This window comes from Tupaia chinensis, unplaced genomic scaffold, assembly GCF_000334495.1.
Source record: "Tupaia chinensis unplaced genomic scaffold, TupChi_1.0 Scaffold000217_1, whole genome shotgun sequence".
In the NCBI taxonomy this organism is placed as follows: Eukaryota; Metazoa; Chordata; class Mammalia; order Scandentia; family Tupaiidae; genus Tupaia; species Tupaia belangeri.
The window spans coordinates 5,479,306-5,499,541 of record NW_006159692.1 but is presented as its reverse complement, the minus strand read 5'-3'; the positions used below and the strand labels follow the sequence as shown (position 1 = coordinate 5,499,541).

The 20,236-nt window shown below is 45.0% G+C and overlaps 1 protein-coding gene across 1 annotated transcript in view; it reads right to left on the bottom strand.

Annotated features, from left to right (window-relative positions):
* PDE6C (phosphodiesterase 6C) overlaps positions 1-20,236 on the bottom strand; it is a 59,263-nt gene that overhangs the window by 25,563 nt on the left and 13,464 nt on the right. The window contains exons 5-11 of the mRNA XM_027771498.1: positions 17,265-17,339; positions 15,697-15,761; positions 15,527-15,593; positions 13,774-13,821; positions 8,087-8,236; positions 5,642-5,785; positions 3,874-3,942 (exon numbers count right to left, since the gene is read on the bottom strand). Coding sequence (XP_027627299.1) covers positions 3,874-3,942; positions 5,642-5,785; positions 8,087-8,236; positions 13,774-13,821; positions 15,527-15,593; positions 15,697-15,761; positions 17,265-17,339 — 618 coding nt within the window. The remainder of the gene's footprint in view (positions 1-3,873; positions 3,943-5,641; positions 5,786-8,086; positions 8,237-13,773; positions 13,822-15,526; positions 15,594-15,696; positions 15,762-17,264; positions 17,340-20,236) is intronic.

Below are 20,236 nucleotides of genomic sequence, written 5' to 3'. Positions count from 1 at the left end.
CTCTGTTTTTCTGGCAAGCGTGTGCCCTATAGCAAAAACCTCTCCAAAATAATAATAATAATAATAAATAAAACCTTGGAAGTGATGGGATTCAATCCCAAACCCAAAATTCTTTCTTTGATGCAAAATAGAATGCTTAGTTACAGAAGCCTTGATTGTTTTCAATACTCAACTCCTCTTTTTTTCTTAATCAGGTTCTCAGATTGGACCCCAGGCCCCATTTGCAGTCCCGGGCAAGCCGATAAAGTAATAGTGCGAGACAGAAATCACAGGTTTTGAAGAACAACCGTTTTACCATCTGCGATACAGAGAGACTGAAAAAATAAAGGTTCCTTGTTGGGCTAAGCAGAAGCTCTGGCTCCCTCAGGCTGGTTTTCCACTCAGTAAGAATCACGCAGCTGAGATCTAATGCAATGGAAGAGGAAGCTGCTGTCACCCCATTGCTGTTGAAGTAAGAATAGATGGTTTCCGATCCCAGTCGTCATTCTTGACTACGGAGTAGCCCCACTCCACGCCTCCTGCCTGGCTGGTAGGAGGCTCCCAGAAGGACACCCCATGAACATCTGACTGGTGCCTCTCTGGGTCCCAAATGTCAGGCGGTTATGGTCTGGACCTGCTCCCGGCCCCACAGGCAGCTTTTCCCCTCTCCCCTCAGAGGGTCCAGCCACACCCAGCTGACTTGGTCTCCTGAGGCCCACATGCTATGGCAGTACACCCCCCTTGGTGTGTACTGCCCATCCTTCCCATGGCCATCTCCTGCCCTCTCTGTCCCCGCCATCAATCTCCGCCTGGCCAACTCCAGTTTTCCCTTCCAGCCTTGGTGTCATGGCTACCACCTCTGTGACCGTGTCACCTTCTGTGAGCAGCCTCAAGCCCTTGGCCTTCCCAGGGTCCTGGGTGCTCCCGGTCTGTGAGCACGTCCATGCAAGGCAGTGGCATTGCTTGCATTTTTGTCTTCCTAATACAGAGGGGCTTCTCAAATCCGATCTTAACATCTTTCGCCCTCAGCACCTGACACTGTGGCATGTATAATAGCACATCTCAATAACTACTGACTGAATGAAAAAAGTGAATAAGGCACTTCTCTGGGGAATCTCCCAATTTTCCATGGTTCAGTAACTATCAGGACATGTATGGGCAACCTGACACGTGACCCACTAGAGTGCAGGAGGAGGGGGGAGGAGGACTTTCAACACCTCCTTTGCCTGAAAAAATGTGTTGCTTCTCTAGTCCTTACAGCACAGAGACAGAACGGCAGAACCTGGAAAAGGCTCAGGCCTCCCCGAACCTACAATGGAGATGCACACCTGGGAAAGGAATCCGGTAGGCAGAGCCGGGCAAATGATGATGTAGCTAAGAAATGGTGCTAGGACTGTTGGGAGCACTCCTCTGAAATATCTGTTTACGTCCCCAGCTTTATGCAGAAACGATTTGTGATTAGCCCAGAGTAAATCTGACTTCAAAATAGTCTGTTTTTTTGATAAGTCTGTAGATTCTTTGCCCATTTTACTGATTTTGCAATAGAAGGTCCTTTTTCCTTCAAGGAGGAAGCCAGACCCTCTCTGTTTCTTTCTCTCTCTCCAGCCAGTGCATGTGCCACCATGGCTAACACTTATAAGAAAAAAAATGGAAACCAGAGAATTTCTAGTGTCATGGATGACAGCTAAAGTTTCGTTTTGCAAAAAGATGCGTGATGTGTATAGTATACTCAACTGGGCTGGACTGCGGTGTAGATCATCTTTACAATCTAAATGATGCATACCGATTGCATGAATAAATAATAATAAAAATAAAATAAAACAAAGAGTAAAATAAAAATGTTTTTTAAATAATTATTTTATTTTTATTTATTCATTCATTTATTTTTTAAATTTGACCAGAGAGAGACAGAGGTTGAGAGTGAGAGAGAGGAAGTGAGAAAGCAAGCCACCAGATTCAGGACTTGAACCCTAGTCGGCCATGTGGGAGTGTCCAGCGCCTTAATCACCACGCCACCTGCTGGTTCCCAAAATAAAAATGTTTTAAAAAGGGAAAAAAAAAACAAAACAGAGAGGTGCTTAAAGGTGGAGCCAAAGCAAGAGAAGGAGGGAGGCTGCAGGTAACACGAACACATGAAAAATGGAGGCTTAGGCTCAAAACAGAGTCGGGAGCCAGACAGTGGCACAGTGGTAAAATGTGACACTGCGTGAGACTACCCTGCATTGTAACGTCCCCGGTTCAAGTCCAAAGACTTGCCTGAGAATGTCAGGCACACATGTGCCCACGATCTAGGGCTGGCTGAAAGCCAGGGGTACATTTGGTGTCAGGCCGCTGATAGAGCACTGCCTCCTTTCTTAGAAAAAGTATATGAAGAAACTTTAAAAGGGGAGATCAGGGGCCATCAGATGGCAAAATGATTACATTGTTGGACTCCCATGTAGTTGACTGCAGTTCAAGTCCCAGACCTTGTGGCTTAAAAGTCACGCCAGGTGCATGTGTGTGCATGCCCAAAATCTGAAGAGGAGAATAAGAGGAGAAGGGATTGCGGTGTGGCTATCTCCTCTGGGGGGTGATTTCTTACTTTCTGTCTGTCTCTCCAGTGAGTGCACATGCCCTATATAAATTATTTTTTGAAATAAAGAAGGGGGGATCAAAGGTCAATTGCTTTATGTTTGCAGAACAAAGGGTCAGGATGAGAGTGTGGAGCCTGGTGGTCCACAATGGGGGAATTAAATGTGATATTATTTCAGTTTCAGTCAGATGGGATCCGGGCCTCTGAAATGTTGGTAAACATTCCAGGATTTCATGGGATCAATGAAGAGCCACACTCTAGAAATAAAGATGCCACCCTACTTCTAAAGGCAAAACTGAAAAAGACCATCCCTAGCAGAAGTTGAAAACAACTTTCTTCATCCACCAGAAGAAAATTTAACCCTTCTTGCAGAAAGATAGTATCACTCAGGGCCCTGCCATGTTTTTATCCACAGGATCTGGTTTATGATATGAATATCACAGAGGATGCACCACCGCAGGATCAAATGACTGAAACTCCATGGTAAAAATAGACAGCGGAACCAGAGCTATAGGTGATTCATGTACTGAGGTAGGTTATGATCATAGTTACAATCAACAGCTATATAAAAACAGAGGGAAAGACAGTAAAATAGTTGTAAAACCATAGAAAGTTCCAACACAGAATTGGAAACAAAAAAAGAATGAAATGTACAGTCTAGAACCGAAACAGACAAGCTCTGACCATTAGCCCTCATTGGGAAGGGTTAGCAGTAGACGGACACAACAAAAACCGGGATTAATGACTGGGAGGGAAATAACAGGCATACTAACGGCAACGACAGGAAAGAAGTAAATTCCTCAGAGTCCAGAGAAAAACCAGAGATGGCAGGTGAAAACTAGGCCTAGAACTAGAGTCTAGGTTCTACTGAGGCTCCGTCACCTCGGGGGTTGGCCGCGGTGTAGTCCAAAGCTGTTAAAATAAAGTAGGCCTTGACATCTCCAAATTCTGGGCCTGAAGTCCCTTTTACAGTAGTCTAGCTTAGCTGTGATTTCAAGTATCAATGGACGATAGGAGAGAAAGATGAAGAATAGCGGGGAATCAGAGAGCAATTTTTAAAAGAAATGCCCTTGTTTTTTAGACTTTAAAGGTGTCAAGGAATAAAAAACTTAGCATTTACTTGAAAAATAAGTATGCTGTGGGGCCAGCAGGTGGCGTGGAGATCAAAGTGTTGTATTCCCATATGGCTAACCATGGTTCGAGTCCTGGACCAGGTGGCTCGAAAATCACAACAAATAAATAAATAGAGATTAAAAAAAGAAAACATGTTCTAATAGTACATCTTATTAACAAGACATTAAGGACAGAAGGGAAACACTTACCAAAATTTTGACAAGTTGTTTTTCTTCACAGTCTTCAATGACTTCTATATTTAACTTCTCATGATATTTCTAAAATATAAAAGTAATTGAGGTGTGAAGTTCTTATGAAGAAAAAAATTTCTATTTAACTTTTCTACTATTAAAATAAGTTGGATGGCTAGAAGGTAGAGTGGTAGTTTGGATGCTGGATTCCCACATGGCCAACCACAGTTTGAGTCCTAGACCTAGCAGTTTGCTTTCTCATTTTCTCTCTCTCTTTCTGTTTCTCAGTCTCTCTGTCTCTCTCTGGTGAGCACACATGCTCTATAGCAAACTGAAAAGTAATAACAAATAAGGAACCAGCAGTTAGCGTAATGGCTATGTCGCTGGACTCCCACGTAGTTGACCGTGGTTCGTGTCCCAGACCTGGTGGCTTAAAACTTACACCGGGCGTGTGTGCGTGCGTGCCCAAGATCCTGAGAGGAGAATGGAGGAGAAGGGATTGCGGCATGACCATCCCCCCTGGGGGGTGATTTCTCGCTTTCTATCTCTATGTCTCTCTCTGTCTGGCTGGCGAGCACACGCATCCTATAGTGAAAAATCTCTCCAAAAAAAGTAATAACAAATAAAACTAAATCTTAAAAAAAATTAAAGGAGAAAAGAAAAGAATATCACACTGAATGTATGTGCATGTATGCCCCGAATCCTGAGAGGAGAAGGGATTGCAGCATGGACATCCCTCAGGGGGTGTTTTCACACTTTCCATTTCTCTGTTTCTCTCTGGTGAGTACATGTACCCTATAACAAAAATCTGGAAAAAAAAAAATTGGCTGCGATATATTTAAAATATGCTATAGTGAGTACCATGACAAAGATGCATTCTGGATACAAAGATGAGTTTTATCTAAGAAATAATAAACTACAATCCATTTCTCTATCACCCCAAAAGAATATAGTTAATTGGAATACATTTCCCCTTAATTTTGTGGTGATCTGAATACTGTTGGCAAAAATTCTTCAGTCCCCAGCATCTTTGATATTGGTCTTGGTCATGTGACTTGCTTTGGCTAATGAGAATTTTAGTGAATGTATTGCAAGTAAAACTTTGAAATGTGCTTGCATGGTTCGGCTTGCTCTCTTAACCCTTTCTCATCACTATGAGAAGAATATCTTTTTGGCTGTTGGGTGAAAAAGGATGAGAGGCACATATAGCAAACCAAACTCGCAACTAAGCCCAGCCAAGGTTAGCAAAAGCCTGGTCAATGCACAAATGCATGAGTGAGAAATACAAAGAGAATTCAAAAAGTTCATGAAAATATGGAATTAAAGTATCAGTTTATTTTCATGAAATTTAAAAAATGCATTTTTAATAACATGCATTTTTCATAAACTTGTTGAAGACCCCTTGTAGATGCTTTTTAATGAGTGTGTTGAGATGTTATAGTTGTTACACAGCATTATATGATAATTGCTGACTGATACATTTCCCTTAATAGAATTTTTTTTTCTAGCTAAAACACTAGACTTTAGATGTCATGACATCAATTCCTACAAACTTAAGAACTCCTTTAATAAAATGCTATTCCACCCAAGCAGCCTGGATATCCACTAAGGGTCTGTATACACTGAGCCATTGAGATCTTCCACTAAGCCCTCCTTCTCTGCCTCCCCCCTTTTAGCCCAGGCCTAAAGCTGTTCTCATTGGTCAGACCCCTGAGCAATTAGGTGATTTCCAGAAGCCATGGTTAGATGTCAGCTAGTATCCCACATGACTCGATTCTCCACTTACCAAAATAGACTTAATCTCATCAGGCGTGGCTTTGGTTTGGTTCATGAGCATTTCTTGAGCAATGTCTTTTCTATTTTCCAGCTTATTCATTTTGTCATAGGTGTCAGTATTTAAAAGAGACCATCCAAGAAATTGTGTGAGGGTCTGAAATGTATAGAAAGTGACTCAGATTCTCCAAAGTTACAGAAAATCATCAGAGGCAACAATCTGCATACTTTCCTATAGATCACCCTCCCTCTGCCATCAACAACCCAGTTCCTTTTTTATTCATTATTTTATTTTAAAAAATTAGAGATGTTTTTGCTATAGGGTACATGCACTTGCTGGAAAGACAGACAGAAAGCAAGAAATCACCACCCCAGGAGAGATGGCCACATGACGATCCCTTTTCCTCTTGGGATTTTGGGCACGTACATACAAGCACCCGGTGTGAGTTTTAAGTCACCAGGTCCAGGACTCAAACTGCTGTCAACTACATGGGAGTGCAGTGACATAACCATTACACCTTTTACTGGTCCCAATTTACCTGTTTTGTTTGTTCGTTTGTTTGTTGTTGTTGTTATTTTTATTGGGATAAAATTCACATAGCTCTAAATTCACCATTTTAAACACTATAAATTGTACAGTAAAATGGCTTTTAGTACATTTGAAATGCTGTCCAACCATCAATATTATATAATTCTAGACATCCCCTCGTCCCCAAAGAAATCCTGTAGTCTGTTAACCAACGCTCCCTATCGCCCCCTCTCCCGTGGCCTTCCCTGTCCCTGGTAACCACCATTCTACTCCTTCCTTCCATGAGGTCAGTTTTTAACATCCACATATGAGCAAGCAGTTCCTTATTATTGGTTTTCGCAAGAGAACACGTGCAGCCCCAGAGTGAGACGCAGAGCAGGAGAGGGAGAAAGTACCCCCAGGGGCATGGTCATGCCACAATCCCTTCTCCTCCATCTCTCCCTCCTTTTGAGATTCTGGGCACTCATGCACATGTGCCCAGAGGGTTTCTTGGGGCTGGGTTGGCCATGTGGGATCCAGCTTCCTTAACCATCAGGCCGCAGAGCTGCCTCACAGTTCCTTATTTTAACCTAAGAAAAAACATGTAATCAGTCCCAGACAAAAATATTTTTTTCAGGACCAGCAGTTGGCATAATGGCTGTGTTGCTGGACTCCCATATAGTCGACCGCAGTTCGAGTCTTGGACCCGGTGGCTTAAACTCACACCAAGCGTGTGTACATGTGTGTCCAAGATCCCAAGAGGAGAATGGAAGAGAAGGAATTGCGGCATGGCCATCCTCCCTGGGGGTGATTTCTTGCTTTCTGTCCCTCTGTCTCTCTCTTTCTTTCTGGTGAGCGCACATGCCCTATAGCAAAACCTCTCTCAAAAAAAATTCTTTTATCTTTGGGAACCAGCAGTTAGCGTAATGGCTATGTCGCTGGACTCCCACGTAGTCGACCGCGGTTCGTGTCCCGGACCCGGTGGCTTAAAACTCACGCCGGGCGCGTGTGCGTGCGTCCCCAAGATCCTGAGAGGAGAATGGAGGAGAAGGGATTGCGGCGTGACTATCCCCCCTGGGGGGTGATTTCTCGCTTTCTGTCTCTATGTCTCTCTCTGTCTGTCTGGCGAGCGCACGCGCCCTACAGTGAAAATCTCTCTCAAAAAAAAAAACTTTTATCTTTAAAGAGAGTCTCATGGTCACAATCCTTCTGCCTTAGTCTCCCAAGCCACTGGGATTTCTTGCATCCCTACACCCTTCAGGCCTTGCTTTTCAAAACATACTATGTCCAGAATGCCTTACAGAGGACAGGGATTCCAAACACCAGTAGAATAAAGCAGGAACTACAAATGAGAGGACTGGGGGTGAGAACATGAATGACAGGGAACAGAGGGAGGAGAGGGAGATAAAGAAGATAGAAATCTTCGTTCTTGTTTTCCTAATCTTACACAGAAATTTGGTTGGGCCAACCTGTGGCATGGTGGTTAGGGCTGCTGAATCCCACTGGCTGACTTTGTGGTTTGAGTCCTGGACCTGGCGCCTTGAAAGACACAGTGGGGGTGCATGTGTGTGTGTAGGTGTGTGCCCAAAGTCCTGAAAGGGGAACGAGAAGGGATTGCAGCATGCTTCTCCCCTCACCACCCCCTACCCCTGGGGATGATTTCTCAGCTTCCCCCTCTCTCCGTCTCTCTGGTAAGCATCTGCACCCTATAACAACAAAAAAAAAAAAAAAGAAAGAAAAGAAAAAAAATGGCTAAACCTAAATTTTATACTTTGGCGGAAAGTGTTGCAGTTATAGAAGTCAGGAAGTAGGATCAATAACGATGCACTGATTACAGCCACATGTCGCTCATGTCTAACTGCCCTTCAGAACCGCCCAGATAACAGGTAAGTATGCCTCCTCCATTATCTTATGACACTCCTTCACCCCATGGCCGCCCGCTGTGCTCACCTCAGTTATGTGTTCGTCATGCTCATCGAAAGGTTTCCCGTCCTTCCTGTTGTAGAATGTAGCCACGCCCACGATCTCTTCTTTCTTGTTGACAATGGGCAGGGACAAGACATTTTTAATGACCCAACCAGTTTCATCTACAGGTCCTTTCTACAAATAATAAGGGAATTTGAGTTATTTTTTTAAAACATTTTTGTTAAATTAAATTTGCCAGGTAGCACGTGCACTCACTAGGGAGAGAGACAAAGAGAAAGAGGGAAAGTGAGAAAGCACTCCCATGGGGGATGGCCATGCCGCAATCCCTTCTCCTCCTTTTCTCCCTCTTTCTGGGAACTGGGCATGTGTGCACATGTGCCTGGCGTGTTTTTCAAGCCGCTGGGCCCGGGACTTGAACTGCCCTGTTGGCCATGTGAGATCCAGCTCTTTTCACTACCTATTAGACCATGGGCTGGTCCTATTTTTTTTAACTTTTTATTTTAAAATAATTATGGATTTACAGGATCTTGAAAAGAAATGTACAGAAAAGTCCCATGCATCTGTCACCCAGCTTCCTCCGATGCCAACATCTCATATTACTATAGTAAATATCAAAGCCAGGAAATACACACTGCACAATAGTTAGTTGGAGTTCAACAGACTTATATTCACTTATTTGTGCGAGTGCACACGTGTATGTGGGCTTTCTCATGATGCATAAACGCTTTAAAGTCCCCTTATATAATTCTATGCAAATGTATCCCATGCGTAGATTTTCAACCACCACTAAAATCAAGAAACAGACCACTAGATAGATACTCGTCTGTCATCACAAGGTTCCTCGTATTACCCCTTCGTAGCCACATCCCACAACCCACCACTTGGTCCAATTTACTTTAAAACAAGAGTAGCCTTTGGGTGTGAGATGTACCATTCCTACTCTGTGTCACGTTGTGGCTAAACCCACACAGCCACTGAGTGTCCTCTGGCACATCCAGCCGTGCATACTAGAAGTGAGAGTCTGTGTTCTGACAGCCCTAACCTTTCCCTTCAAGCAAAGAATGGGAAGCTTATTTACTGCTAGGTTACCTCACTGTTCTTTTTTCACTTTTCCTATTTTCTAACATCTGCTTAGCTAATTCTTTATATTAAATCCTCTCTGATGAAATACCTCCTCAGTAGTGTGGTTTCTGGTTTCCCACAGATCCAACAAGATGGTCTTTTGTTCCATGGTACATTGAGTTCGGTAAACATCTGTCAAGCCACTATGTCAAGCCAAGAACTGGGCCAGTGGCTAGGGGTCAAAGATGAATAAACCACAGACTCTGCCCTCGAGATACTTACAGTCTAATGTGGAAAAGCAAATATGAAAACTTACAAGTGTTTCTCAAAGTGTGGCCCAAGGGCCACATCAATGGATTGTGTTTAGCTTGTTTTATACTCTTTTAGTTTTGCTTTGTTAATGTCATAGGTTGCATGTACTTTCCAGAGAGACACAGGGGTGGGGGTGGGGATGAGAAAGCACCCCTCAGAAGGGATGGCCATGCCACAATCCCTTCTCCATTCTCCTCTTGAGATTTTTGGCTGCATGCCCAGCATGTTTGTCAAGTCACTGAGTCTGGGACTTGAAGCACACGGTCAGCCATGTGGGATCCAGCTGCCTTTTAACCATCACCCTGCCTGGCTGACCCTGGGCATGCATCTTAAATAAGCTTCCCAGGTAATTCCAGTACCCTCTGAATAATGAGAACCACGATGCAGCATTTGTACAGTGTGTAGCTTCGGCAAAGTGGTTAAGCACTCAGCACACCGCATGGTCCGTTCTCAGCCTTCCCCAGCTTAGTCGGTCATCCTCGGAGGCCCAGGTTAAGTCTCATCTCTCCCATGAACCCTTCAACTTTTCTGATCCATACAGAACTTTTCTTTGTCAGAATTCTACTATCACTTGGGACCAGCAGATGGTGTAATGGTTATGTTGCTGGACTCTCACATGGCTTACTGTGGTTTGAGTCCTGGATTTGGCAGCTTGAAACTCATGCCAGGTGTATGTGTATGCATGCCCAAAATCCCAAGAGGAAAATGGAGGAGAAGGGATCGTGGTTTGGCCATTCCTCCTGAGATGGGTGAAGGAAATGATTTGTTGCTTTCTATCTCTCTGTCTCTCTGGTGAGCATATGCACCCTATAGCAAAAAATCTCAAAAAAAAAAAATTCTAATATCACTTATAGCCCAGACCACAAAATTTATCATACCATTCAAGTACTTTCTAAATGCCCCAGAATTGTTTGTTTATGTCTCTGAGACTATTCTCTTTCCAAAGAGCAGGACTACTTCATAAACAGGTACGTTCACAGTGCTCAAACAGTGAAACACTTAAACAAGTAATATAATAACTCGCTTATCATTGATTACTCGTCTTCACACATGGACCGAAAAGCAGAGACACTAAACCTCCATGTATGGATCCTAATGGTTGAGACTTTAGAGAAACAGGTGGCTCCATGGTGCAGTACTGACACGGTGCTCAAGAGAAGCGGGACCCACATGACAAACTCAGTTCAAATTGCTGGCCCAGTCAGCCGGAAGCACCCCTGGCTTGTGTGCAAGTGCCCAAGACCCAGTGGACTGAGGGACTGGAGGGAGATCGCAGTGCAACCAGACCCTGTGGAGGGCGCTCCTCTCTCTACTTCTCTCTCTCACGGGTACATGTTCTCTATCATGAATACAGAAAAAGGAACTTGAAAATAAGATGCTGAGCATGGTGTTGTCAAAGGCTGTGTCCTTGGAAAGCACTGAGTGATACTTAGATATTTATGCTATCATCTAGGTTAAGGACAAAATGAGTAACAGAAGATATATTTCATGTATGCAAAATAACATCAGAACTCCAAGTATCCATACAGTTGGGGTTTTACAAAATTTTTTATTTATATATTTATTTGTTGTGATTTTTCAAGCCACCAGGTTCGAGTCTCAATTTGTGCTTGGCCATGTGAGAATCCAGCACCCTGACTACTACACCATCTGCTGGCCCCCATGTATGTTTTTTAAAGCTTCCCAAGTAAGCCTTACCCACCATTTCTCAGTTTCTCAGTATTCATTGGCTACTGTTCATATTCACGTGTTGTGCCATTAGAGCATGTTGACAAAAAAGTGATAGAAGTCACCTAAGATTTAAGAAAAATTAATAGGGCAAAAAAGTTAAAGCTAAGAGTGTTCTATGTACTTCCCCTCCCCATGAATTAGAATCCATTTAGTTGATGATGAGACCAGCAGATGGTGTAATGATTACATCACTGGACCCCCACATAGTCTGCCGTGGTTCGAGTCTTGGACCCAGTGGCTTAAAACTTATACCAGCCATATGTGCTTGTGTGCCCAAAATGCCAAGAGGAAAATGGAGGAGAAGGGATTGTGGTGTGGCCATCACCCCTTTGGGGTGATTTCTTGCTTTCTGTCTCTCTGTGTCTCTCTGGTGAGCGCATGCAGCCTTTAGCAAAAATCTCTCTAAAAAGAGGAGAAGAAGAGAATCCATTTAGCTGATGTTAAAGGAAGAACCCCTTAAGTAAGCCGACATCCTAATCCCTGAAACCTGTGAATATATCATCTTACTAGGCAAAAGGGAGTTAGAGTAGCAGATGGAAATAAGGTTATTAGTTGCCTGTCCTTAAAACAGATGTTAAGTGGGATTTTCCAGGTGGACCCAATGTAATTACGAGGACCCTTAAACGTAGAAGTGGGAGTGGGGTGGGGCAGAACCAGAGAAGGAGACATGACGATTGAGGAAAGGTCCAAAGGAACCCTTGCTGGTGTGGGAGACAGAAGTGACCACAAGCCAAAAGATGTGGGAGTCTCTTGAAGCTAGAAAAGACAAGGAGTCAGGTTCTCCAGAAAGAACACAGTCCACACCGTGAAGAGAGCCAGTGTGGCCCAGTTGGGGAGTTCTCACCTCCAGAACTGTAAGATAAAACGCTTGTTGTTGGAAGCCACTAAGCGGGCACTGTGTGCAGCAGTGACAGCAGAGGAATGCTCCGGCCCCCCGCAGACCCTAGTTTGGGACCAGCAGCTCTGCAGTTCTGCTCTGACGGTCGCTCACTTGCTGTCACTGGCTTTCCTGTCTAACTTCTCAGGTACTAAAGGGAGCCGTGAGGATCTGCGGGGCATGCACAGGTAGAGGAAGGACAGGAAGTGGAGCATGAAAGGAGGTGGTGGCTTGGGGTGGTCCCGTGTCAGGTCCGTGGAGTGACACACAGGCAAAGCCTCTGGGAACACAGGGAGGGCTTGAGGGTGAGGGAGCGGTGTGCTAGAGATGGGGTCCTGGCCCCGCTAAGGAGAAAGGCAGGCAAGGTCGGCAGAAAGTGGCCAGTCCTCCAACAGTCTGCAGGGCTGCGGGGGACACCTCAGGGCACTGTCTCTGAGGAGTCCAGCGTCTCCTAGGAACGGGTCTGCTGTAGGGTCCTGGTAACTCTTGGTCACTGGTACCGAGAGGCCCATGAAAGCGTAGCCCGTGGGAATGTGACAGTGGATGCCAGAGCCCAGCAGCTCTGGACAGTTAACACTTCCCACTCGGAGATCTGAGAAGCACTTCATGGGCAGCAAGCTGGCGAGACCTGGAGGGTTGTGAAACCCCTCGAGACTGGAGGTTTATCCCATCGTGGGACCCCTTAAGGCCCCAGGGAGACCCCTAGCCTCCTCTCTGCAGGGCAATCAGAAAGGATGCTCCTGTGTGGCTGCTCCTGCAGGAGCCATGGTGTCACAGGACACGGAACAAGTGCCAGAAGGCCGAAGGCCAAGTGCCAGCTTATCTCCAATGATCAGGCGAGGGAAAGGTGACAGAGATGGGGGGAGGGGACCACAGGGGTGACAGGTGGAAAGGGAGCGACAGAGATGGCAGGTGGGGAGGGAGTGACAGAGGGGGCAGTGAGGAGAGGCTGGCAGGTGGGGAGGGAGTGACAGGGGGGGCAGTGAGGAGAGGCTGACAGGTGGGGAGGGAGTGACAGAGGGGGCAGTGAGGAGAGGCTGGCAGGTGGGGAGGGAGTGACAGAGGGGGCAGTGAGGAGAGGCTGGCAGGTGCAAAGGCACTGGGAGAGAGGACAGGCTGACCCTCCAGGTAAACTGGATGAAGCCAGGAAGGGGCAGAGTGAGGCCACGGCCGGCTGGGAGCCAGGCCTGAGCAGGAGGCCCCTGTGGTGGGAAAAGCCTGGCGGCTGGACGGACAAGTACGGGGACAGGTTCAGGGCCATGGAGGTGTGCGTAGGGGGCGCTCCGGGAAGTAGGTCTCTGCATAGTAGGTCTCTGCGTGTGGGTGGAGGAAGCCTAACAGCTGGGGAGGATCCGAGTCCAGGGCGAACTCGTTCTCTCGCTGGTAGCAGGTGCAGGGAGCTGCAGGGAAGAGCCGCCCTGGCTGATTCTGCTGTAGGTCCGCCCAGCCCGTCACTCACGCAGACCTTCACTGAACACCGCTAGTGTCAGGCCCTGGGCCGCCTCTAGATGACGCATACTGCGAGGGCATGGAGGGGCGACAGGGACCCCGTCTCTTCTCTCCTGTCCCTCTCCTCCTCCCCAGTCTCTTCTTCCTTTACTGAAGAACCTGCTGATGGGCGGTCACTGGCTCTGCCCGGACAAGGGGATCCTGCGCCCTCTGTGTGGCCTGTTGGCCACACCTGAGCTTAGAAATGGGAGAGGAGAGCTCCCAGCCGACGCACAGGTACCTGGAATGTGAAGTATTCGTCCGCAGGTGCGTTCAGCATGTTACAGATCTGAAAGCAGAGGAGACGGAAATCCTGAAACAATCCGAGGCAGAGGCGTTCGAACCCACGAAGAGTAAGAAAGAAGGCGTCCGCGCAGGGCGCCAGGGTTTCTTAGTTGTCGCTTGATTGGTCGCAGGGAAATTATTCACCTTGGGCCTCGGCTGGGCTGGATTTACTAACAACTCATTGAAGCTGGCTTCTCCTCTGGATGAGATTTAGCGCCCTCTCAGCGCTGTCCTACTCTCCCAGCCTCTGAGCTTCCCGGGCCAAAGAACTACGGATACCGGCCCAGGCCACGGGAAGGAGAAGCTGAACCGAAGGGCCATTCCGCTGGAGCAGGTGCAGCAAGGATACTAAGACTGCTCAAAGGTGGATAGATTTTCAGTTGTCCCAAAATAAGAATTTCCCGTGAGAGTTTGTTAACTAATGAAATTCAAAGACTGTGGCCCACACCCTTAAGGAAAAGAAATCATTGAACTTTGGATCATTTTGAATTTTCTGTACCTTGAGTTGTATTCACGAATGGCTCTTATAAAAGGCTAAATCCGTCTTTCCACCAACATTATATTAGATACTTAAAATCATAGCACTTTAGAGCTGGAAAAGAACTTAGTGATTAAGGTCAAGCTTTTCCTTTTAAAGATTAGAAAATAAATGCCCAAAGAGGTTAAGTGATTTGTCCAGTTTCGTAGGATGAAAATAGAACTTTGATCTCCAGAGAGAGTGCTGGTGAAATCAGCTCCCCTGGTTGGGGAAAGCCCTGCTTTGTATCTGTTGCCAATTCCCAAGGTGTAAATACTCCCACCATGGGAGACTCTAGCTTCCAACAGCTTAACAACTTGTTCACAAAATTCCCGACAATTGTGTGAGTGGGTTTTGGTGGGCCCCCAAGTCACCACACCAAATCTTGCCATCCCCCTCGCCCCAAGGTAAGTGCTTTCGAAGAGTAGTTGAACCCCATCGATTATTTCCGAACAACCCTTACAAATAAAATGTGAGGATCTTTCTAAGTTCTTATGTCTAAGAATTTAAGGAAATTTATTTTGCTATTCATTAATTTCATGATCTAACTTGAATAAATTACATTATTTATTGGACTGAGCAGGCTTCATGAGTGTTTTGAAGAGACAAAAAGCAGCTCATTCTTTGTTCTATCAGAAACATCTGTTTTAGTCCTTATTTTGAGGCCTCTAGAGAACATTTACAGATGGGTCAAGATCTTAGGGGCCCAAGCTTTTACCTCAATATTCAGAAGTCCTACCCCAACTTATGCTTCAAAAATTTGACCAAGATACTTGAGATACAGTTAAATGTAGCATGAATCAGTCACTGGCTGCCCCTCTCTCCCTCTCCCTCATTTCACTCTGTCTCTCTCATGGAAGAAATCAAATAAGCTTTAAAAAAAATAATGAAACCTACCATAAATCATAGTCAGTGACCTCCAAAGAACATCTAAAATGTGTGTGGCTGAAGAATAAGTTGACGGATGGGTGTATATTTCCCATGCTGATAAAAACGCTTTCATGTAGAGTTTGAACATCCCCAGTGAACCTAGACTCAGCTGTCAAGCTTCTCTCCTATGCCTGTGTCAAAGGAAGCCATCGTCTGACCCTTATCTGGTACATTCTTGCTTTCATAATAGGAGCCACCTCTTAACAGCCAATAAGAGACTCATGCAGTATTACGTGAAGTTTGAGTTGGTTCAATAACTTACAAATCCATTTTCAGCAACATATGTCGGCAACCCACTGACGAGCGTCCAGTGGTCTGTAGGCGGTGTCCTTGGGGAAGATTGGAAGAAAGAACATCATTGCTATCCAGAGACATGCGTGTGTGCAAAAAATAGCATGGCCTCTCCTGCCACTGCTTCGTGACAATACTCACGGAATCACTTTGATCTCTTCTTTTCCATGTAAAATGTAATCAATGATTTTATAAAAGATGACTTCCTGAGAGAGAAGAGGGAGAGGATAAGAATAATGTATCTCCAAGACATTTTCCCTTGAAAAGCATATACTTTAAAACTCTTTCACATAGTGCCTTATTTCTCCATTCCCATTTTCCTTATAACATAACATGATCAGACTAGTGTTATTCTGATGATAAGCTTGTAATAAAACCAGGACTTTTATTGGCCATTTGTCTATGTGCACAAGGGTGAGCTAAATTCAGTTTTTAAAAGGTCGAGTTCACCCAGACAACCTTTGGGACGACTCTGGCTACCAAACCATCAGCTAGTCTGTTTTAACTTTAAACTGATCCTTCCTGGTTGTCTGGAAATGTCTAACTTTGGTAACGTCACTAGAAGGCATCCTGTAACTTCCCAATGCAGCACATGCTGCACAGTGAGCACACGGCCCCTGCAGCACTGGCTTATCCGAGCAGGAGCCTCAGAAATAGGATTCGGTGACTATGTTGTCAGCTGGAAAGGGTTTGAGGACTAGTCTCTCTACTTCTTAAAGAAGATGAGGAACCAGAGGCCTGGACACATTTTATCCCATTAACTTCTCTTTTCTGTGTGTTGGGTGGTAAATAAAACAAGCTCGTGCCCTCATGAAACTTACAGTTGGGGGAGAAGATAAATCCAACTCAGTCCTTTCCCAGAAACTCCTGTCCAGCACATCTGAAGAAGAGCCCAGGCACTTCCTTATTTATTTTATTTTATTTTTTACTTTTTAAAAAAGCTTAATATTGGGACCAGCAGGTAGCATGGTGGTTAAGGCACTGGACACTCCCACATGGTCAAACATGGTTTGAGTCCCAGACCTGGTGGCTTGCTTTCCCACTTTCTCTGTGTGTGTGTGTGTGTGTGTGTGTGTGTGTGTGTGTGGTCAAATTAAAATAACTGAATGAATAAATAAAATTGAATAATTCTAAAAAAAAAGGTTAATATTTATTTCTTCAATAAGCAAGAGAGACAGAGAGAATTTCTGCATGAGCAAGACAGAGGGAAAGAAATAGTACATCCAACAGGGTCTTGATGCCATGATCTAACCCGCTTCAACCAGCTCCGGATCATGGGCACACACGTGCCTAGTGTTCCCAGAGACAGGTCCAGAACCTTCCCAGGTGGGTCAGCCTTGCAGAGCAAGGTGTTTTACCACAGCACCACTGTCCAGGCCTATCAGGCACTTTTTAAAAAGTTGGACAGGTGGTTTTGATGAGTCCTCCCCTGTTCAGAACCCCTTCTCTGGCAAGCCCTGGCTTTACACAGAAGGAATCAGGAGTTAGACGATGAGTTAGATAAGGCCATCCCAGCTGGCTTGGGGCAGGTCTGATGCTTGAACCTCAAATCCCTTGCCCAGGTCTCTTTATACTACTTCAGGCCCCTTGGGGAGTTACGGGATCAGAACCCAGCCCTTCCCAGGCCAGTGTTCCTTTCTCTATGGTAGCCTCTCGGTTTCAGCCCGGGATCCCATGTAGGCAGTATCAAGGAAGATGTTCACACTTACCCTGCCGTCTGGTGTCTTTGGACCTTTATAAGGCTCGACTTCTCCAAGCTTGATTGGCCACTCATCATAGAATTCCTGGAGGAAATTATATTTTAAGTTTATTAACAAACTGCCCCATGAGCTACCACAGCTTATATAAATTTTTATTTTTTTTTTTGGAGAGGTTTTTGCTGTAGGGCACGTGCGCTTGCCAGACAGACAGAGACAGAGACAGAAAGCGAGAAATCACCCCCCAGGGGGGATGGCCACACCACAATCCCTTCTCCATTCTCCTCTCGAGATCTTGGGCACGAATACATATGCACCCGGCGTGAGTTTTAAGCCACCGGGTCCAGGACGCGAACCGCGGTCGACTATGTGGGAATCTAGCAACATAGCCATTACACTAACTGCTGGTCCCCTCATATAAATTTTATGTTTGCATATTTTAAAGTAATCTACATGGTTCTGGATTTTTAGTACTGAATAGATGAATAATTCCCAACAATAGTGCTTATGAGCATATGATTGCAAACAAGTACTTAGCCTTTTTTCCATGAGTAAAATGGGGGTAATAATAGAATTTATACTAGAGGGTTGCTGTGAGGATAGTGAGCATATGTACTGAACACCTACCCTGGCACAGAGCTCAGGTACTCGACGTAGAGCAGCTCTCGTACAGACAAGCAAGCCCAGGTGGACCAAGCACTCTGGCGAGGTCATGCAGGAGCGGCGCTGCTTCCCTGACCCAACGTTCACGCTCCCCTCTTCTTTGCTAGCTGAACTTGATTTTATTTGGGTATTAACTGGTAATTTGTTCAGGAAAGATGGGCTCTGCGAAGCCCATGAGGGGTCTGGGTGAGGTACCTGGATTCATTTGAGGGCAAGAGTATGGCTAAGATAGAGAGGATGAAAAAGGAGAAGTCTGCTGAGGGAGTCTGTGGTGTTCTCCAGGTGAAAGATGAGGAAAGTGACATTTGGAAATACCTCCCAATCATGTTGTATCCGTGTGCCATGCTTTGAGCCGCAACAGCCGTCTTGCTAGTTTAAGAGATGATCTCTTCAACATGCTGCAGAGAGCAGAGATCTTGCTACCTGGGACCTTGATAAGTACTCTGAGTTCTGAATTAAGTCATCCTATAATGTATTACCTCGAGATTTCTTTTTAAAGTGATACAATAAGCATAATCATGTTGTGACAGATGAGCTGAGTCTGATGTTCCTTGCAGCTAAAAGCATTCTAGACAATACTCTCAGCAAAAAGTCCCAGAACAAGGATCAGAATACAGATCTCGTGGGACCAGCAGATAGCAAAATGGCTGTTTTGCTGGACTCCCATGTAGTCGATCACGGTTCGAGTCCTAGAACCAGTGGCTTAAACTCACCCCAGGTGCATGTGTGTGCATGCCCAAGATCCTGAGAGGAGAATGGAGGAGAAAGGATTGTGGCCTGGCCATCCCCCCTGGGGGGTGATTTCTCATTTTCTGTCTCTCTGTCTCTCTCTCTCATTCTGGTGAGCACACGCGCCCTATAGCAAAAACTTCTCCAAAAAGAAAAAAAAGAAAAGAAAAGAAAATAAAAGAAAAGAAAAGAAAAGAAAAGAAAAGAAAAGAAAGAGAACACAGATCTCCTGATATTTGGTCCTGTGTTTATCCACTTAGGTAATTACCAGTAACTACTAATCACATGAATCATAAGGAAATATAACTGATATCATTAGTTATATTGAAGCAGGAGAGCACCAATAGAGTTAATTAGACAAAATGAAAAATGAACATACCATGGATAATATTAAATTTTCAATTATTTCTACTTTGAAATAATTTGAAAATTCTGATGATATAAAATGTTAAATTGGTACTCTAATCTTCATAACTGATAAGAAAGATATCTTCATTTAACAGGCGAAGAAACCAAAAATCATGGAGGTTAAAAGACTCATTGAAAAGCAAAAAAAGAAAAAGAGAGAGAGAGAGAGAGCCAGAGAACAGACACTGCCCGGCTTCAAGATGGTGTAGTATTGGTGAAAGAAGAGACAGATAAATCAATGGATCAGAACAGAGGACCTAAACACAGACACACAAATATAATCAACTGATCTCTGGGAAAGGAGCAAAGGCAATGGAGACAGAAATGAGCCTTTCAGCGGAGTGTACTGGAGCAGCTGAACAGTCACATGCAAAAAAGTGAACCTAGACACAGACCTCACAGCTCCACAGTAAAATAACTCCATAAGCCATACAAATTCTACACGATGGGTGGGACCAGGAGATTGCATAATAGTTATGTTGCTGGACTTCCCATATAGCTGACCACAGTTCCAGTTCTGCACCCAGAGACTTGAGACCCATGCTGCCCGCGTGTACGTGCGTGCCCAAGATCCCAAGAGGAGAATAAAGGAGAAGAGATTGTGGCACAGCCATCCCTCCGAGGGGTGGTTTCTTGCATTCTGTCGCTCTCTGTCTCTCTGGTGAGTGCACATGCTCTATAGCAAAAATCTCTCAAAATAAAAGTTTCTAGATGATGTAGGGCAAAATCTAGGTGAACTTGGGTTTGATGATAAGTTTTTAGATAAAACATTAAAAGCATAATCTGTGAGAAAAAATATTTTTAATAATTGGATTTCTCTACAATTAGAAGCTTTTGTAGGTTGGGAAAAAATATTTGCAAAACACATAAAGGGTGCACATTCAAAATATGCAAAGAACTTATAAGACTGAACCATTAAAAAAACAATGGCATAATTAAAAAATGGACAAAACATCTGAACAAATAGCTCACTACAGAAGATACACAGCCCATGGGACTAACAGTTAGCATAATGGCTAGGGCGCTGGACTCCCATGTAGTCGACCATGGCTCGAGGCCCGGACCCGGTGGCTTAAAACTCACTCTGGGCACGTGTCCGTGTGTGCCCAAGATCCTGAGAGGAGAATGGAGGAGAAGGGATTGTGGCATGGCCATCCCCCTGGGGGGGTGATTTCTCGCTTTCT